General features: G+C 40.4%; 3 protein-coding genes across 3 annotated transcripts; all 3 read left to right on the top strand.

Annotated features, from left to right (window-relative positions):
* The first annotated feature begins 931 nt into the window (after window positions 1-931).
* arhgdig (Rho GDP dissociation inhibitor gamma) lies at window positions 932-9,590 on the top strand. The gene is made up of 6 exons (XM_088357445.1): window positions 932-1,073; window positions 5,493-5,666; window positions 5,991-6,074; window positions 7,366-7,442; window positions 7,711-7,774; window positions 8,049-9,590. The coding sequence occupies exons 1-6, from the start codon at window positions 1,001-1,003 to the stop codon at window positions 8,246-8,248; spliced, it is 672 nt and encodes a 223-aa protein (XP_088213571.1). The 5' UTR covers window positions 932-1,000; the 3' UTR covers window positions 8,249-9,590.
* Window positions 9,591-11,130: 1,540 nt separating this feature from the next.
* Window positions 11,131-13,017, top strand: rpusd1 (RNA pseudouridine synthase domain containing 1). The gene is made up of 6 exons (XM_088358112.1): window positions 11,131-11,233; window positions 11,438-11,638; window positions 11,749-11,872; window positions 11,942-12,044; window positions 12,164-12,265; window positions 12,336-13,017. Exons 2-6 carry the CDS (start codon window positions 11,457-11,459, stop codon window positions 12,740-12,742), a joined length of 918 nt encoding a protein of 305 aa, XP_088214238.1. The 5' UTR covers window positions 11,131-11,233; window positions 11,438-11,456; the 3' UTR covers window positions 12,743-13,017.
* Window positions 13,018-13,073: 56 nt separating this feature from the next.
* slc25a17 (solute carrier family 25 member 17) lies at window positions 13,074-15,943 on the top strand. The gene is made up of 9 exons (XM_088358111.1): window positions 13,074-13,272; window positions 13,586-13,646; window positions 13,735-13,801; window positions 13,962-14,113; window positions 14,281-14,397; window positions 14,479-14,627; window positions 15,165-15,260; window positions 15,346-15,431; window positions 15,646-15,943. Exons 1-9 carry the CDS (start codon window positions 13,216-13,218, stop codon window positions 15,797-15,799), a joined length of 939 nt encoding a protein of 312 aa, XP_088214237.1. The 5' UTR covers window positions 13,074-13,215; the 3' UTR covers window positions 15,800-15,943.
* The last annotated feature ends 103 nt before the right edge of the window (window positions 15,944-16,046 follow it).

Below are 16,046 nucleotides of genomic sequence, written 5' to 3'. Positions count from 1 at the left end.
CCCCTGAATCTTCTTTTTTAGCAACATACACTTAAAGCCCATCTGGCTTCTGTTTGCTTGCAATAAATATACATAGTCGATTGTCCAAATGGTTTCTATAAGAGAATATTTAAGACTCATTTGGAAAGCTGCACTCCTAACAAGAGACCAATGTTTGATTGTCTAGTGGCAGATGCACCCCCCCTCCATTTTTGAGGATGAAAATAGGAGGATGAGTAAAGACTCAGGAGTTGTGGGTGCATCAGGGTGTGGTCACCCACAGGGAGATAAAGAAGACGTGAGATGGAAAGAAACGATGATGACGGGGTGACAAATGGACGGACGGAGGGAGAGGACACCTCGCGTGAGAATAAAATATGGAGAAGGGAAGTCAAAGAACGCACGAGTGCGTGAGAGGGAATGAGGTGTAAAGAGGTGAGGGGAGGGAGGGTTAAAGGATGAGCTCATTGCAGTCTCTGGGCTCATGACAGAGGTACCGTGAACGATGGGGGTGGGAGGCGTGCAGGGGGGGGGGGAGCGGTGGATGCACAGCTACGAATCGATAGCCAGCGTCTGAGTATCACACTACTGCAGCCAGCCATGCTGCATCCACATTAAAAAGCATCTTACACTTTTGCTTTTGTCTGTATTCCTTTTTTTTGTCACTGACGAGGAAAGAAGCAGTGGGAAGAAGTGTGGAAAGCTGCCTCACCCTCCTCTCTCCTCCTCGCTCGCTCTCTCACTCTCTCTCTTTCTCTCTCTCTCCCACTCCCCCCCCTCACATCCACACCCAAGGATAACCTCCGTGCCTCTGCCTCCCTCTTTCTGCTTTCCTCTCCAAAATCTCCCTTTTGTTGTATTTGACTCAGAGGAGGAAAATGCACGCCTGACCCCGTTCTTTTTTTTCTTCACTTTAGTGGATGCTCTACTTTTTTTGAGGGCTACCTGTGGAGGGTTCCCTGCTTCCCCGGTTCTTCCCTACCCAGTTGTCACGTTGAGCGTAGCCCCGCACAGAGGCAGCATGCTGGGAGTGGACGCCTGTGAGTTTGGGGGTCAGGTACTGGAGCTGCTGTGGCTAACTATGTGCTATAGAGGTGAGGCCGGCCGTGCGTGTGTGTGCGTGCATGTGTGTGTGTGTGGTCTCTTTGACTAGTCCAGTACAACTTCACTAGATTTATTATGTGTTAGACAACTTCATAATTGTTTCATTCGCTATTTAACATTTACATGTCCACATTTAAAGGGCGTGTGTGTGTGCACACACACGTACGCCATATGTCTCAATCTTGGCGGGTGTGGACATTTTTATGTCCGACATGAAACGCTGCCAAGACAAGCCAAAGATAGCAAATCAATAGCTATTGATCATGTGTGTGTGTGTGAGTGTGTTTGTCTCCCTGCATCATAGCGGTTGTGCCCATACGGTTGTGTTTCTTCACTTCACACAAGATTGAATTGTCTTCAAATGTATGGATGGGGAGTTGCAAAGGGAAATTCTGTCATGTGCAAATAATTCTTTTTGTGTACGGCCCAATGTGATGACACAGCACACAAATGATGTCACCAACTTCTGAATTTGCCGTGTGTGTGTTTGTATGCGTGTGTTTGATGGCCTCTCTGCAGTAGTGCTTAACAGTGACAGATGGCAGAAGGTTCCGGGGTTTCCCCACACGCAGGTGTGTAGGGACTTTTTGAAGTTTATGACAGATGAAGACATTTTAAGACTCATAAGAAAAGGAGAAGTGAATGAAATACGCTGAATATAGAGAAAATGAGCAGAAGTGACACAATTTAAATACTCTCTTGCGTTGGTTTTTGCTATGGAGCACTTGGAGATGAATGTTCTCGAGTGTTGATGGTTGTTTGTCTTTGGGTGTCTTATAATTGGCTGGCGACCAATCATGGGTGTTCTTGTCCAAAGTCAGAGACTCAAATGAGGTCAAAGTCAAATGAGGCAGAGAAGTGGTCAAGAAAAAAAATCAATCCTAATTTACTGCTTTTCTTTAAGCATTTTAATGGTCAACATAATTTATTTTAGTTTATTTCACAATGAATATGATTGGGTCCAATTTAATTTACTTAGGTTCAATAAGCTTAATTTAATTATGGTAGTGCAGTTAATTAATGTAGGTTGAATCTGTTAATTAATGTAGGGTCAGTCTATTAAAACTAAGCAAGATAAAATTCACAGCTGGAGACAAATTAGAATCTTCAGTTAATCTACCATGATTTTTTTTCTTTTTTTTAAGTACCCAGGAAAAGAAAAGCAGATTCAAATTCTACACAAAACCCACAACCAACCTTCACTTTGTGAAGCTAACCAAGCAACATCGTCAAGTATTGCGCAACTCTTACTGGTCCACTTATTTTAACGTCATTGAATGTAACCAAATCTCAAAGTCGATCATGCTGAAGCTGGAAACTCGTCATAGTGCCACAGTTATTATAAGCATCTTTGCATACTGATGTTTGCATTTAAATCCATGTACCCATAAGGCTTTGTGGCTCTTCACGGAGCCACGAAAGCCATTAGTTGGCAGTAAAAAAAAAAAAAAAACCTCAGACATGCTTTTGAAGACAGCACTCCTGAAACCCACGCACAGATCGTTTCATTCGGTTAAAACTAACATGATGCAGCAAAAAAGAAAAAAGGCCTCTAATAGTTTTGCAGTCTTGAAGTTCATTCAAATCGAATCCTTTCTCTCGTTTTTCTCCACACTGGGCCCCACCCTTCTTTTCCTCCCTCAATCATTTTACATGAAAATAATGCCTACTCGCTCTTTCATTTCCCATCCTCCATCATTTTTGACCTGGTTTTCTCTCCTCTTCCTTCTTTTCATTCTTTGGATCACCCACCGTTGGATTAACCTCCGCCATGCACTCATTCATCCTTGCATTCTTACTCACACAACATTCCTGCAATATTTCTGTAAAATCCAAAAACAAGCTTAGTTTATAATGTAAATAAATAAAAAAAAGATTCACTTCTGAGGCCTTGAGGGACCCATTAATTCCAAAATTTAACTACAGAGTCCCCAGGCAGCTAGCTTTGTCTCAAACAGGTCTTATGTATTGCTGCTAAAAACTAATTTAAATACCAAGTGAGCACTAGCTGCATTTCCTCCCCGGTCGTAAACGGTATCGACAAGCCCGCCATGATAATAAAAGGCTATTGAACGTGCACGCGTGTGTTTGAGGTCTGTGTAATCATAATAAACGGAGGCCGGCGGAGTTATTGTATGTCGGTTATGACACACGTGTGCGTCGGGTGTCACTCAGCTCGGAAGCAGGGTCCATTCGGAGTGCTGACGGGGCAGCCGGCGTTGGGCGGATCGATAGCGGTCTCGTCGTCACGTTGGAATGAATGTAATCTGTTGATGCTTTCTTCTTTAATCGAGTTAAATGGCTGGATTTGATCAAGCAGATGCCACGCTGGCTGGAGATTTATCTCATTAATAACAGCAAGGCCTATAAAATATAAGTACTTGACGGTATCGTGTTATCGTTGTACTTTACAGAGGTTGTCTTATTTACATATTTCGGTCGCATTTTGATTAAAAATATATATTATGTGTAATGATGGTGATAATTTAGCCCGGGGGGAAAAAAAAAGTTTTTGACATTACTTCACACACTGAAAAAAAATGCTGTTGAATTCACTTTTGTTTGGGTTGCACAAAATGGAATCATCAGGTTCCAGATATATATATTTTAAAGAAATCTATACAACAACTTAAATTTCATTTTTTTTTTCAGTGGATTAGGAAATTTGGTTTGAGAGTAAAACAAGTGCCACCAATTGGCTCATTTTCCACTTCGACGTCTCCATTGTATGTTCGTTAGATTATTTATTGATTTTTTTTTTTGCGAGTATAGCATATTTATACCATTTATAACAACAATGATACTTTTAATACGTATCATTGCCAATCGTGTTGTGTAATTTTGCTTTCCATTGTGAGCATCATTTCTCACTTTCCTCCGCCCGAAGCAATCTATTGCCTGCCAAACTGTGTGTTGATTTTTACATGTTGATTTAACTAGCGAAGCCCACAGCAACACCCGAGTCTCTTAATTTGTCATGTGACCAAATAGGCCTCTGGCTGACGCGATTTGATTTGGTTGCAAGTTAAGAGTGTTGCTGGAGTTTGGAACTGTCATTCCAATGCACCACTGATGACAATGGAGATAGACTTCTGTAATTATTTGTTTTCTGCAAGTACCCAAAGAAGAACCTAAATTATTCATACAACTATTTTGTCTGTGCATTTCTTTTGCGTTTGTCAACCTGAACAAAACACTATAGCTTTAACCAATCAGTAAAAATATGAATATTTAATTTTGATTTTGTAAGCATATATAGGCATGAGAGTAATTATTACAATATAGTTTATTGAATCCATGTTAAAACATAGCCGATGGAATTTCTGTGAGAGCTTGCTTTTTAAAAATAAATGAGAAGAGGTATAGTCAGTGTGCCAGGTCAGCAGCCTGGAGACCAGAACATTGTGATCGTGGATTTTTGCAGAAGGGAAGGTAAAGTTTGATAAAGGGTGTTGAAAATGAATGGATGGATAGATGCTGGTGGGCAAATCATTTATGAGGTAATGTTACATTCATTAACCGCATTGAATTTAAACAATACCATTTCTTCCGTAGGGGCCCAATAGGAATTAAACACATACATTATGAGCCTCATGAAATTCAAATCAGGCTTTTGCTGGAAAAAAATCAGGAATTCAGTCAGTTACCATATACGACGGCCAAGAAATGTCAATCATCTTGGGTCTTTATGTCTCATCTATTTGACTGACAGGTGTCTGCCCCACCCCTCCCCCTTCTCGGCGACCCCGGCGTATGACATTGGGTGTACATATAAAATGATGGCTGCCCGGACGGATGTTTTATCACGTCAAATGAAAATTCATGTGGCCGAGGGGTGTACCTTCAGTCACATCGAAGCGAAGCGATGATGTCACCGGGAAGGGAGTTGAAAGAGTTGCTATGGTAACGGACAAAGGCAAGCACGTTGAGCTCAGAATGGGTGTGGTGCTGCTGGAAGCGAGCGGTGCAGGGATACACGTGTGTATATGTGTGTGTGACACATTACGCTAATATATTGACTGAATCTATAACACAAAGTGATTATATGCATTCTTGTGCGTGTGTGTGTTTGTGTACTTCCTGCCATCCAATTACCTCCACATACCGAGCTGATGCGTCTCATTAAAACAGATGCCAGAGTAAACAGCAGGTTGTGGTATGAATTTATTGCCTCAAATGATCACACAAAGCGACTAAATCGGGTCACTTTATAAAAGGTCACACAGAAAGCATCAAAATAAATGTCTCCAGATCAATGGTGACTTCATAGTTAATAACTAATTTAGCTAATTGTGATCATTAGTTTAAAATATTACTCCTATTATCCATGCTTGTCTGCACTTAGATTATTTTAGTTGTGTGTGACTAAAAAATATTTCTCTTTAACACCATCCATTAATCTTTGAAAGGATTCTTGATGGACAAGAGGGATTTGCCGTTGGAGGAGGAAGAAGACGACCGGAACCTCAACTACAATCCGCCGGCTCAGAAAACTTTGCAGGAGATTCAGGAACTGGACAAAGATGACGAGAGTCTGGTGAAATACAAGCAGACGTTGCTGGGGAACCGACCGATGATGTCAGGTTTGTGTATATGTTAGCATGATTCATCCCAGCGGCCATGTTACTACTGCAGCTCTCATTCAATCAATGTAACGGCTCCTGTACATGGATGCAGTTGAAGTCATCAAGTTCTGATTACACACACACACACACATGCACACAAAAGTGCTTGCTCAGCAGCATCTCATATCGCACTGTCAGGCTGACATCTGATATCACAAGATCGACACAGACTAGAACATAACACAATGCATCTGTTGTATTCATTTCATCACATTCTCATTTTTTTTTTTAAATTTCATGACCCAAGGAAAATATTGCCTTCATAAATGTCATATTCTGCAGACTTCTCCGGCCCGAATGTCCAGGTGACCAAACTGACCCTGTTATTTGATGAGCCATCCGGATCGGTCACCATCAATCTGACAGGTACACAAACACACACACCATAAAGTGTTTCCTTAATTCTTACTCCTGGTACACTCTACTGCCAACACAAATCACCAGGCTGCCCCGGAGCAAGGCATCCCATCAAGTTGTGCTGCATTCACAAGCAGAATGTCTGCATTGGGTGTGTCCAAAGAGGGAGAGAGAGAGAGAAAGAGCGAGAGAGCTAAATGTTTGCTTAGTGGGCATTATTGACATTTCCCCCTGGGCACAAGCGGAGGCAGCAGCTAGGGACGGGGAGCTAGTGTGAGGTGTGTGCGTTGGTCTGCATTCATGCATGTATTCATGTGCTGTACAAGTGTAGGGATTTGCTTGCATTCACACATTTCCATATAAAAACTTTGTGCGGAATAATTTCCTGTCCTACAAATGGACACATTAAAAAAATGCATTGTGTTATATTTAATGTTTGCTGAATTGCTGGAAATGACTCAGATGCTCCTGGAAATGATTCAATATGAGATAATGCAAACAAACAGGGTGGTGGTGAAATATATTTCTAATCATGCCTCAGAATATATATTTTATATAAAAATTGATGGAGAGTAAAAATTTAATATACACAAAAGCGGCCATTTTTGCTTTGACTTCAGCTTCAGTCGGACCACCAACGTTTTATGCATGTATGTTATGTACAATATGTCTGAGGAGAACAGCTAGACGGCGTGACCTATTTTCTCAGCAGCTTCTCTCGCTCCTGTGCCTCCGGAGACGAGAGAAATGTATGGAGAGCGAGGGAATTGAGAGGGAGGCCAAGCAGTGGAGTAAATGTGCCACAATTCATCTCATAGTAGAATAATTTAATCCTTTTGCAATGAGAACAATTGGAGCTGTGATTCGGGAGGCTTAACATGAAATAGAGGAAGAATAATGTCTGCATTTACTTAAATGCCTGAGTGTGTCACATGGACATTTATTTTTAATAAGGAACCTCTAACCTGTGTGTGCGTGCGTGTTATCAACACAACCCCGGGCTGTTTTTATTAGCCTCGTTTTGCTATCGTACTTCCTGCTTCCCTGTCCATTAGGAAGCACTCAAGACCAATGCTCCGATTTAAATTGAGATATAAAAGGATTAAGCAGTGAATCCATATCTGATTGCTTTTCAAACTTCCTCTCCTTCAGCATGGAGCCATTCAAGCTCACGGTGAAATAACGTTAACTTGGCTTTTGAACAGAAGAAAAGAGCGATCTGAATGTTGATGCTTGTGGTCACCACTTTGAGGTCAAATGTCGTGATGGTAGGCTGAGGTCATGTGATGTCTTTGTCCAGGAGATGCGAACAGCTTGAAGGAGAAGACGTTCACCTTAAAGGAAGGAGTGAAATACAAGCTGAAAATACACTTTAAGGTAAGAGGAAAGCCATGTTTGAAAGTGTTCCTAATATTGTGCACCTAGCCAGTCTGCTGGGCCTTGCACATTTGCTCAACAAATATTCACAGTGCTCAACATCGAGTGAACACAAAAGCAATTTCCAGAATTTTTCTAATAATTAAACTAAATGTTAATTGGAAATTCTTCACAGTGGCGATTTATTTATTTATTTTGATGTGTGTGTGTGTGTGTGTGTGTGTGTGTGTGTGTGTGTGTGTGTGTGTGTGTGTGTGTGTGTTTGCAGGTCAACAAAGAAATTGTTGCTGGCTTGAAGTACCATCATGTGACTTTCAGAAAAGGAGTCAAATGTAAGTTTTGCCCTAAAGGTTGCCAAAGAAAAAATCTATATCATTATTATTATTATTATTATTATTATTATTATCATTATCATTATTATTATTATTAGTCAAATGTAAGTTTTGCCCTAAAGGTTGCCAAATAAAAAAATCTATATTATTATTATGATTTATTATTATTATTATTATTATTATTATTTTATTTACTAATTACTTTAATTGAGATCTGGGATTGGGTTAGAACTTTTTACGTGACCCATTTTGTCCACTCCTTTTGTCCCCGCAGTGGACAAGGTGTCCTACATGATGGGCAGTTACTGTCCTCGTGAGAACGAACACGAGTTTGCGTTCCCTACCGATGAGACGCCTCAAGGCTTGGTCTCGCGCGGCCTCTACCAAATCAAATCCCACTTCACCGACGACGACAAGAACATCTACTCAACCTGGGACTGGAACCTGGAGATCAAGAAGGACTCGGATGAGTAGAGGTGCTCTTCTGGTTCCACTCTGTTTCTTGAAGAAAGTCTCTTCTTCTCTTGTCCCCCAAAGTGCATCTTTGATGCTTTTCTTCTTCTCTTATCTGCATCTATGTACGCAACTCTCTTAAAAACACAAAAGGGACGTTTAGAGAAGTGTAGCCTTTGTCTTGCATTGAAAAGATTGTGAAATTTCCAGAGAAGCCATTCTCCTCATGCCTCATATGATGTCACTTAGCAACAGTGGATCTTATCAAACTGCAAGCAAAATCTGTGAAGAAAAAAAAAAATGGAAAAGATGCTATTGCTGCGCCTATATGGTCTTGTTTATTATGTCATAAATTTCATAAATCGTTAGAATCAGGTGCAGTGGACTGGAGTGCAGCACAAAACAACACGAGGATTTAATAGCATCCAAAAGAGACAAACGAAAGAAAAAAAAAAACACATGCACAATAACTTCTGTCTCAACTGGAATATTAAGTCCTTTTGTAATTAATTGCCGTAATTAGAGCACATTATTCTGCTGACACATATTTCATGTAGATAAGTACAAACTTTGAAGTAGCACATTACATATTATAAGAACCACATTTCAAAAAGAGCTAACCTCATCACGTAGACTTTTTTTTTTTTTTTTTTTGCAACGTTTTGCTTTTAAAGCGGAAAACTTTTCGGGTCTTTGTGAAGCTTTTTTTGGGCCATTGAAAGACACAAACAATTGGACTGTGTATAGTGTAGAAAGAAATGCATGTGTAGGATTTGATACTTATCACACTCGTTGGCCACTGACCACAATATTAGGTACACCGGCATCATCAAATGATATCCAATGTAAGAGTTGCATTGCATGACATCAAAATAAGAAGATATTCGATGTGATTTGATTCTGCCAGTGTGCCTAACCTCGGCGAGAATGGAGAACATTTTTAGACATGTTCTGTAAATAGGAAACATACATTCAGGTGTGATTTATTCATCCCCGGTAGAAATACTGACCCGTGTGGTAGACAGGATATTGTCAATATTGATGAACAATGAATTCATTCGACTTGTTGTAATTCATGAATAATCGTAAACGTTGGCTTGTTCGGTGTTGCATGGTTTAAGAAGAGAGTATCTCTTTTGGTTTTATACGTCATTGTAAAAAGGTGGTTTGAAAAAACAAAAACAAAAAAACACGGTGTCATATCCAGGTGTTGAAGGTTGACTATAAATATGATTCAAATGGATCTTCGTTAAAGCAGGGCAAGCTGAACAGCGGCGGTCAATTGAATTGCGGAGCGATCACTGTTCAATATCTGTGTCAAATCTTGTATGCTGTATCTTTTATTAAAGGCAATTGAAAAGAACCAACATTCTATTTTTTTTTTAAATTGTAGTACCGTATTTTCCGCACTATAAGGCGCACCTTCAATGAATGGCCCATTTTTAAAACTTTGTCCATATATAAGATATATACATTTGGCCCGCGGGCCGGACTTTGGACACGCCTGCTGTAGTGGCTCAATATTGGTCCATATATAAGGCGCACCTGATTATAAGGCGGCTTTTGAGAAAATTGGAGGTTTTTAGGTGCGCCTTATAGTGCAGAAAATACGGTAAATGAATGACAGCAAAACATCCACTCAAGGTCTCAGAGAATATTTAAAGATAAAATAACAGATAGTGGTAATGAATGCATGGAGAGTGTTCAAATATGAAATCCTACTCGTCAGAGAGCCAGTCCTCCTTTTCAGACGATGTGGTGTTGTTGCTGCGGATGGCCTGCTCCAGAAGGGCGCGGTGGGCGACGGCGGGCAGATAAAGGAACGCATAGAGCAAGGCCAGCAGCAGCAGAGCCAGCAGCAGCAGGAGGCCCCAGTCTGAAGTCATGATAGGCTCCTCGCAGCGAGCCTGCAAGAACGACTTGTTATGCATGTTACCGCAACAAGACGGCAGACAAAGGCACACAGGTTTTTAGGTGTTGTCCGCTTTGTAAGGTCACAGAAGATCCAGTTTGCTCGTCTGGTCGGTTAGGACAACAGGGATAAAATATGACTTTTATCCTGACTTCTTCTTGAGCTGCAAAGACAAATGATTTCAAATCCAAGTGAAAGTGAGCCAGATGGAAGTCAGTGAAATCCAAAAGAAAATGAGAAGAAAAATCTTAGCATCTTTCCAAGAGCAGGAATCCATGGAAAAATGTTCAAACGCATTTGACGGAGATCAGCAAGGATCTCCTCTTTGTCAGTGTCACGTGCATGTGTGTGCCCAGGTTATTGTATTAATTTCCTCCGAGGTCTTATGCAACATAGACACGCAGTTTGGATTATGAAGTGGCAATTGTGAAATAATTCCCGAGTGTTAACTGTCATACAGCGTGAAGAGATTATCCTCTGAAAGAATCAGAACAATATGTTTCTAAAAACTGTAATATTGACATTAGATCACAAACTGGGTGAGCATTTTATTAACGGTGCACTGTAATTATATTATTTATATTTTATATTATTATTTGTGCTAACCGGTGCCACATCAGGAGTTTCATCCGAGGTGTTTACCACTGTCAGAGGTGAGTTTGAGGTGAGGGATTATGGAGGTGGTAATCAATTGATGCCTGACAAGGAAGACTATTTACTGACACCACACAGACAGATTAAGTACATTCAATAAACGCAATGCCCTTGAAACCGAAACCAGTGAATGTTTCATATTCACCATGAGTGATTGAATAATTTAAATTGAAGCTAATGTTTTATTTTTAATAACATGATAAATAAAATATCACAATAATCACGATATATGTATTGATAAAATTAAGATTATAATTGACATCACCAATTAAAACGCTGTTATCTTTGTTTTTTTGACATTTTCAACAATGTTGCATTTAGTCGCCAGTCCAGTAGATGGCGCCCCACCGCTTGATCTCCTTAATTAGCGTTAGCCACAAACGGAAGTACAACCTTTGTCACCACTATCACAACAACATGACTTGAAGAGTTGAAATTTGGTATGTATGAAAAATATGATTTGTATGTGTCTTGGATGAGTTAAATCTGCTAAAAATAATTTGTTAGGTTACCACATGATAGTGTTAGATCATACTTACTATTACGTTGTGTTTAATTCATTTGAGTCGAATTCTTTATCTTAGATGCGAGCTTAGAAGCTCTCGATGGTGTGGCATAAATAAATATTCTAATGTGTTTGTAAGGTGTATTTTGTGACGTCTAATGGAGCCGGCCAGCGTGGAAAGACTTAGCGTGCTCTTTCAGAGTGATGATTACATCGTGGTGGACAAGCACTGGGACATCCGCATTGACAGCAAGATGTGGTATGAAAAAAACACGGTGCAGGCTCAACTTCGCCACCGCTTTCCTCAACTGGCAGACCCCAACACGTACTATGGATTCAGGTGAATTCTTACTAATGTTGCAGCAGCAGCATTATTGGTGACCTTAAAGTGTCAGATTGCAAATTAATGGTTGTTAATGAATATTATCTGCTCCCCTCTTGCCATACCAGGTTCTGTCATCAGTTGGATTTCTCGACAAGCGGCGCCCTATGTGTGGCACTCAATAAGGCTGCAGCCGGCCAGGCGTATCGCTGTTTCAAGGAGCGGACTGTCACCAAGGCCTACCTTGCCCTGGTATGTATGCAGTAAAACACACAATTTTGTAAAATGTATGCCAATAGATATGTTTTTATTTGTTTGTAGGTCCGTGGATTGGTGGAAGAAGAGATACAAACCCTTAATTTCTCCATTGGCAAGAATACTTCAGAGGGAAAAACACATATGATGTGTATTGAGGGAACAGATGGTATGCTTGGAGGATGCAAAAATGACATTTTCTCTCATACAGTAAAATTACAGTTATTATACAGTAAAAAAGAAATTTTGCTTCTTTCTTCAAGCATCGTCTTGTCTTCCTCTTATCAGGTTGTGAGAATTCCAAACCATGCCAGACTGCGCTGACAGTGTTGGAGTATGGCTTGTATGATGGTGAACCTGTCACCAAGGTGCTGTTGCAGCCTTTTACAGGTAACATACGGTGAAGTTTATAATGGACCAGCAAATGGTACTTTAGAAATGATACATATGTGTGTCCCAGGCCGGACCCACCAGTTAAGGGTCCACTGCAGTGCAATAGGCCACCCCATCGTCGGGGACTTCACCTACAGCTCAGGAGCCGACAACGGCCCCTTCCGCATGATGCTTCACGCCCACCTCCTCCACATCCCCCTGGACCCTGAACCCTTACTCGTTTACGCAGGCGACCCCTTCCTGCCCTCGGTGGACCCAAAATGGATCCCGCAGCGCACTTTGCGACCCCTAAAAGACACCGTAGGCGCCCTGCTGGAGCAAAGGATGGAGGAGCAGAGACAAGTGAAGGCGATGGAGAGGGAACGAGTGAGAGAGAAAGAAGAGAAGAGGTTGAAAAAAAACAGTAAAGTGGAGAGTGATGAGCAGAGGCGACAGTGTGAGGAGTGGCTTCAAGAATGGGATGGAGACTCATAGTCTGGTTAATTATGCATTGATTTTATTTATTCCAGTTCATTTGGGAAACCAGTCAAGCATGTATTTTCCACAGACAATACAAAGTCCCTAAAGATACAAGACAAGGTTATGAAAGAGAACGTATTGCCTCGCCAAGTATGTATTTTTGTATATATTGTATGTTCACCGAATATTATTATCATATCCAAGTATGACATGATTTAATTAAATAATGTAATAGTCAACCACACTGTAAATATTTATTTTAATGTGTAAATAAAAACACATTTTTGACACTTTCTTGCGAGGATATCCAGTCGCTAGCAACTACATTACCCACAATGCACCTGTGCTGACAAGTGAACGTAAACTGCAGGAAGCGGTGGATCTGTAAACTGCAGATGTAAAAAAAAATCAGATTTAGGCGGGGGAAATCAGATTAAGGCGTTGACTTTCTTCTTATTGTGGTTAAATAGTTTTATAATTTGATCAACATGAGTTTTGAGGTTTTGTCGTATGAGGGTTTGGTGCATGCTGTGTCCGGAGCAATGGTGAGTTAGCTTGTTTAGTTCTATCATTGTTAGCTAATTACTGTACTAACGTTGTAGTATTGCTTCTATTAATATAGCCTACACATAAAACTTTCGTCTGCATTTAGAACGGATTACTTAAAAAAACTACGCAAAGTTGAGTCACGTAAATTATGGTTTAATTTTGCTACTGACAATGAAATTATATTTGCTTACTCGTGCTTGTTAAAACATTTACGAATGACGTTTATTTTATAGATTCTAAAATGGTTATGCATACAAATCTTTCCATTTTTCATGCTTTTATTCCATGAATAATCGTAATTTGTTTTAGGGAAGTGTGACAGCCATGACAGTATTCTTCCCTCTGGATACTGCCAGACTGAGACTTCAAGGTACAAACGTCTTAATTGCATCTATATATGTATCTATTTATTGAATGCCGTTTGTATATAAAGTTTTTATTCAATGTGTGTGTTGAAGTGGATGAGAAGAGGAAAGCCGCGTCAACTCTAGCAATTCTAGCAGAAATAATCAAGGAGGAGGGATTGTGAGTATCTATGGAACTTTATAACAAGCCATCAACCGGGTATGGGTCAATTGCAGGGCACATGCACTTTCATTTACTAAAAAATGTGGATTATTCTCAAAGTTTGCAGTTTTTGAAAGTATAAATAAAATAATTGTGCATTTTGTGCCCCTTTCTGCAGACGAGCTCCGTACAGAGGTTGGTTCCCAGTCATCTGCAGCCTGTGCTGCTCCAATTTTGTCTACTTCTACTGCTTCCACAGCCTGAAGGCCAGTTGGCTGAAGAGACATAAATCAGCACCTCACACTGACTTACTGGTCGGAATAGCTGCAGGTAACATGCTTTGTTTTGCAGTTGGCTCAAATTGGGTATTTTCTTCTGTGTGCATAAATTTTGCCTCTGTCTTGCTTCCATTAAACCCACTTGAAAATGTTAATGCTACACTTCATTACTCGAAGTTATTGATAAGAACTGAAAAAAAACTTCTTTGTCTCCCCCAGGTGTTGTAAATGTGCTAGTAACCACTCCACTGTGGGTCGTCAACACACGACTGAAGCTCCAGGGCTCCAAGTTTCACAACACAGATATTCATACCACTTACTACCGTGGTATTTTAGGTAAACTAAATCCGGTGATGTCATGTATTGCTATTTATTCTTAATTCTCCGGCTGGGATTAATTTTAAATGTTTTTGGTAGATGCATTCGTGCAGATTACCCGCGACGAGGGCGTTGGGGCACTATGGAACGGCACCTTTCCCTCCCTACTGCTGGTCCTCAACCCTGCCATCCAGTTTATGATTTATGAAGGTCTGAAGAGGCAATTGAAGAAAGGAGTACCCAGAGAGGTGAGGAACAAGGTTCACTCCAACACCATTTCCCGCCTCACCATTTATTTCACAATCTTTTCACGTACAATACAAATGCTGCATAGAAGGATAAGTGAAATCACAAGCAGACTTCATTGTGAGGATGCACCAAATGAGCCTTGCTAATTCCTCTCACATGATTCTTTTGAGGATCAAGCAAATGTCAAGGGGAATGTCGGGATTGCGTCTGATCAAAACGAGTGTGGAAAGTCCTTTTAGTCTTTGAGCTCAGTCACAGCATATGATCAAAGCACCAACTAAGAGAGAAATAAAAAAAGGGAAGTGTTTGGCTCCATGCAAATTTGCATAATCAACTCTACACTTAAGTCATGCAAGTTGGTAAAAACGTCCCTGTTCGAGATCAAGAGAAATCATAAAAGTGTTTCCACCACCAATGTGGCCTATATAATCAAATTTATATGAGCAGGCAATTAAAAATCAATTTAGTTGCACAAATATGCACACGTGTATTTTCCAAATTCAACTTTTGCATACATTTTCTCTTTTTCCCTTCAGCTCGCATCTATTGAAGTTTTCATGATTGGGGCAGTGGCCAAAGCTGTTGCCACCACTGTGACTTACCCACTGCAAACTGTTCAGTCGATTCTTAGGGTAGGTGTTCTGCACGTCTCCCTAATTTTTCCACACACTAATATATCCACCCAAATTCCTGTTTATTTATTTTTAATCTCCACAGTTCGGTCAGTTCAACAAGTCAACAAGCAAGTCCACGCTGCTGTCCAGTCTCATGACAATCAAGTGTTTGCTTGTCAACAGAGTGAGGTGAATCTAAAAATGTCTCATTATAGCAAACAGTATGTTTTTTTTTTAATAACACAATATAGATTACTTAGGACCTTGCGACATTAGTCTTGTCACTTGTGCCATCATGCCTGCATCAGCAGTTTGGTGTGTGCAGAAAAACGAGAAAAAACTAGTTTTACTAGTAAGACCCGTTTTATAGTAGATGTATTTAATTTGATTTCTCCTTCCCTAGGAAATTTGGCATGTTAGGTCTGTTTAAAGGCCTGGAGGCCAAGTTGATGCAGACGGTGCTGACTGCGGCCCTCATGTTCCTTCTCTATGAGAAGATTGCCAGCTGCACTTTCAGAGTCATGGGATTGAGGAACCACCAAAGAAACGCTCAATAGCAAAATGCATTGGACTATCTCACCAACATAGTACTTGTGCAACAATACACCATTGTCATAGATCACATGACCGGACATTATGTTGGTCAGAAGCTCTTCATTAATTTTCAAATTAGATCAGTAAAGATACACTCTCTCACTGAATCTTTTTGCTTTTTACTTTTTTTGAAGCCGTTCCAGATGAAAGAAATTACTTAGTCTTTGCAATTGAGTACATAAAACCCAAGCCACTATATCAGGTTATTTT

Source organism: Syngnathus floridae, chromosome 17, assembly GCF_059516105.1.
Source record: "Syngnathus floridae isolate MCC-2025c chromosome 17, RoL_Sflo_1.0, whole genome shotgun sequence".
In the NCBI taxonomy this organism is placed as follows: Eukaryota; Metazoa; Chordata; class Actinopteri; order Syngnathiformes; family Syngnathidae; genus Syngnathus; species Syngnathus floridae.
This window is presented reverse-complemented; position numbering and strand designations above follow the sequence as displayed.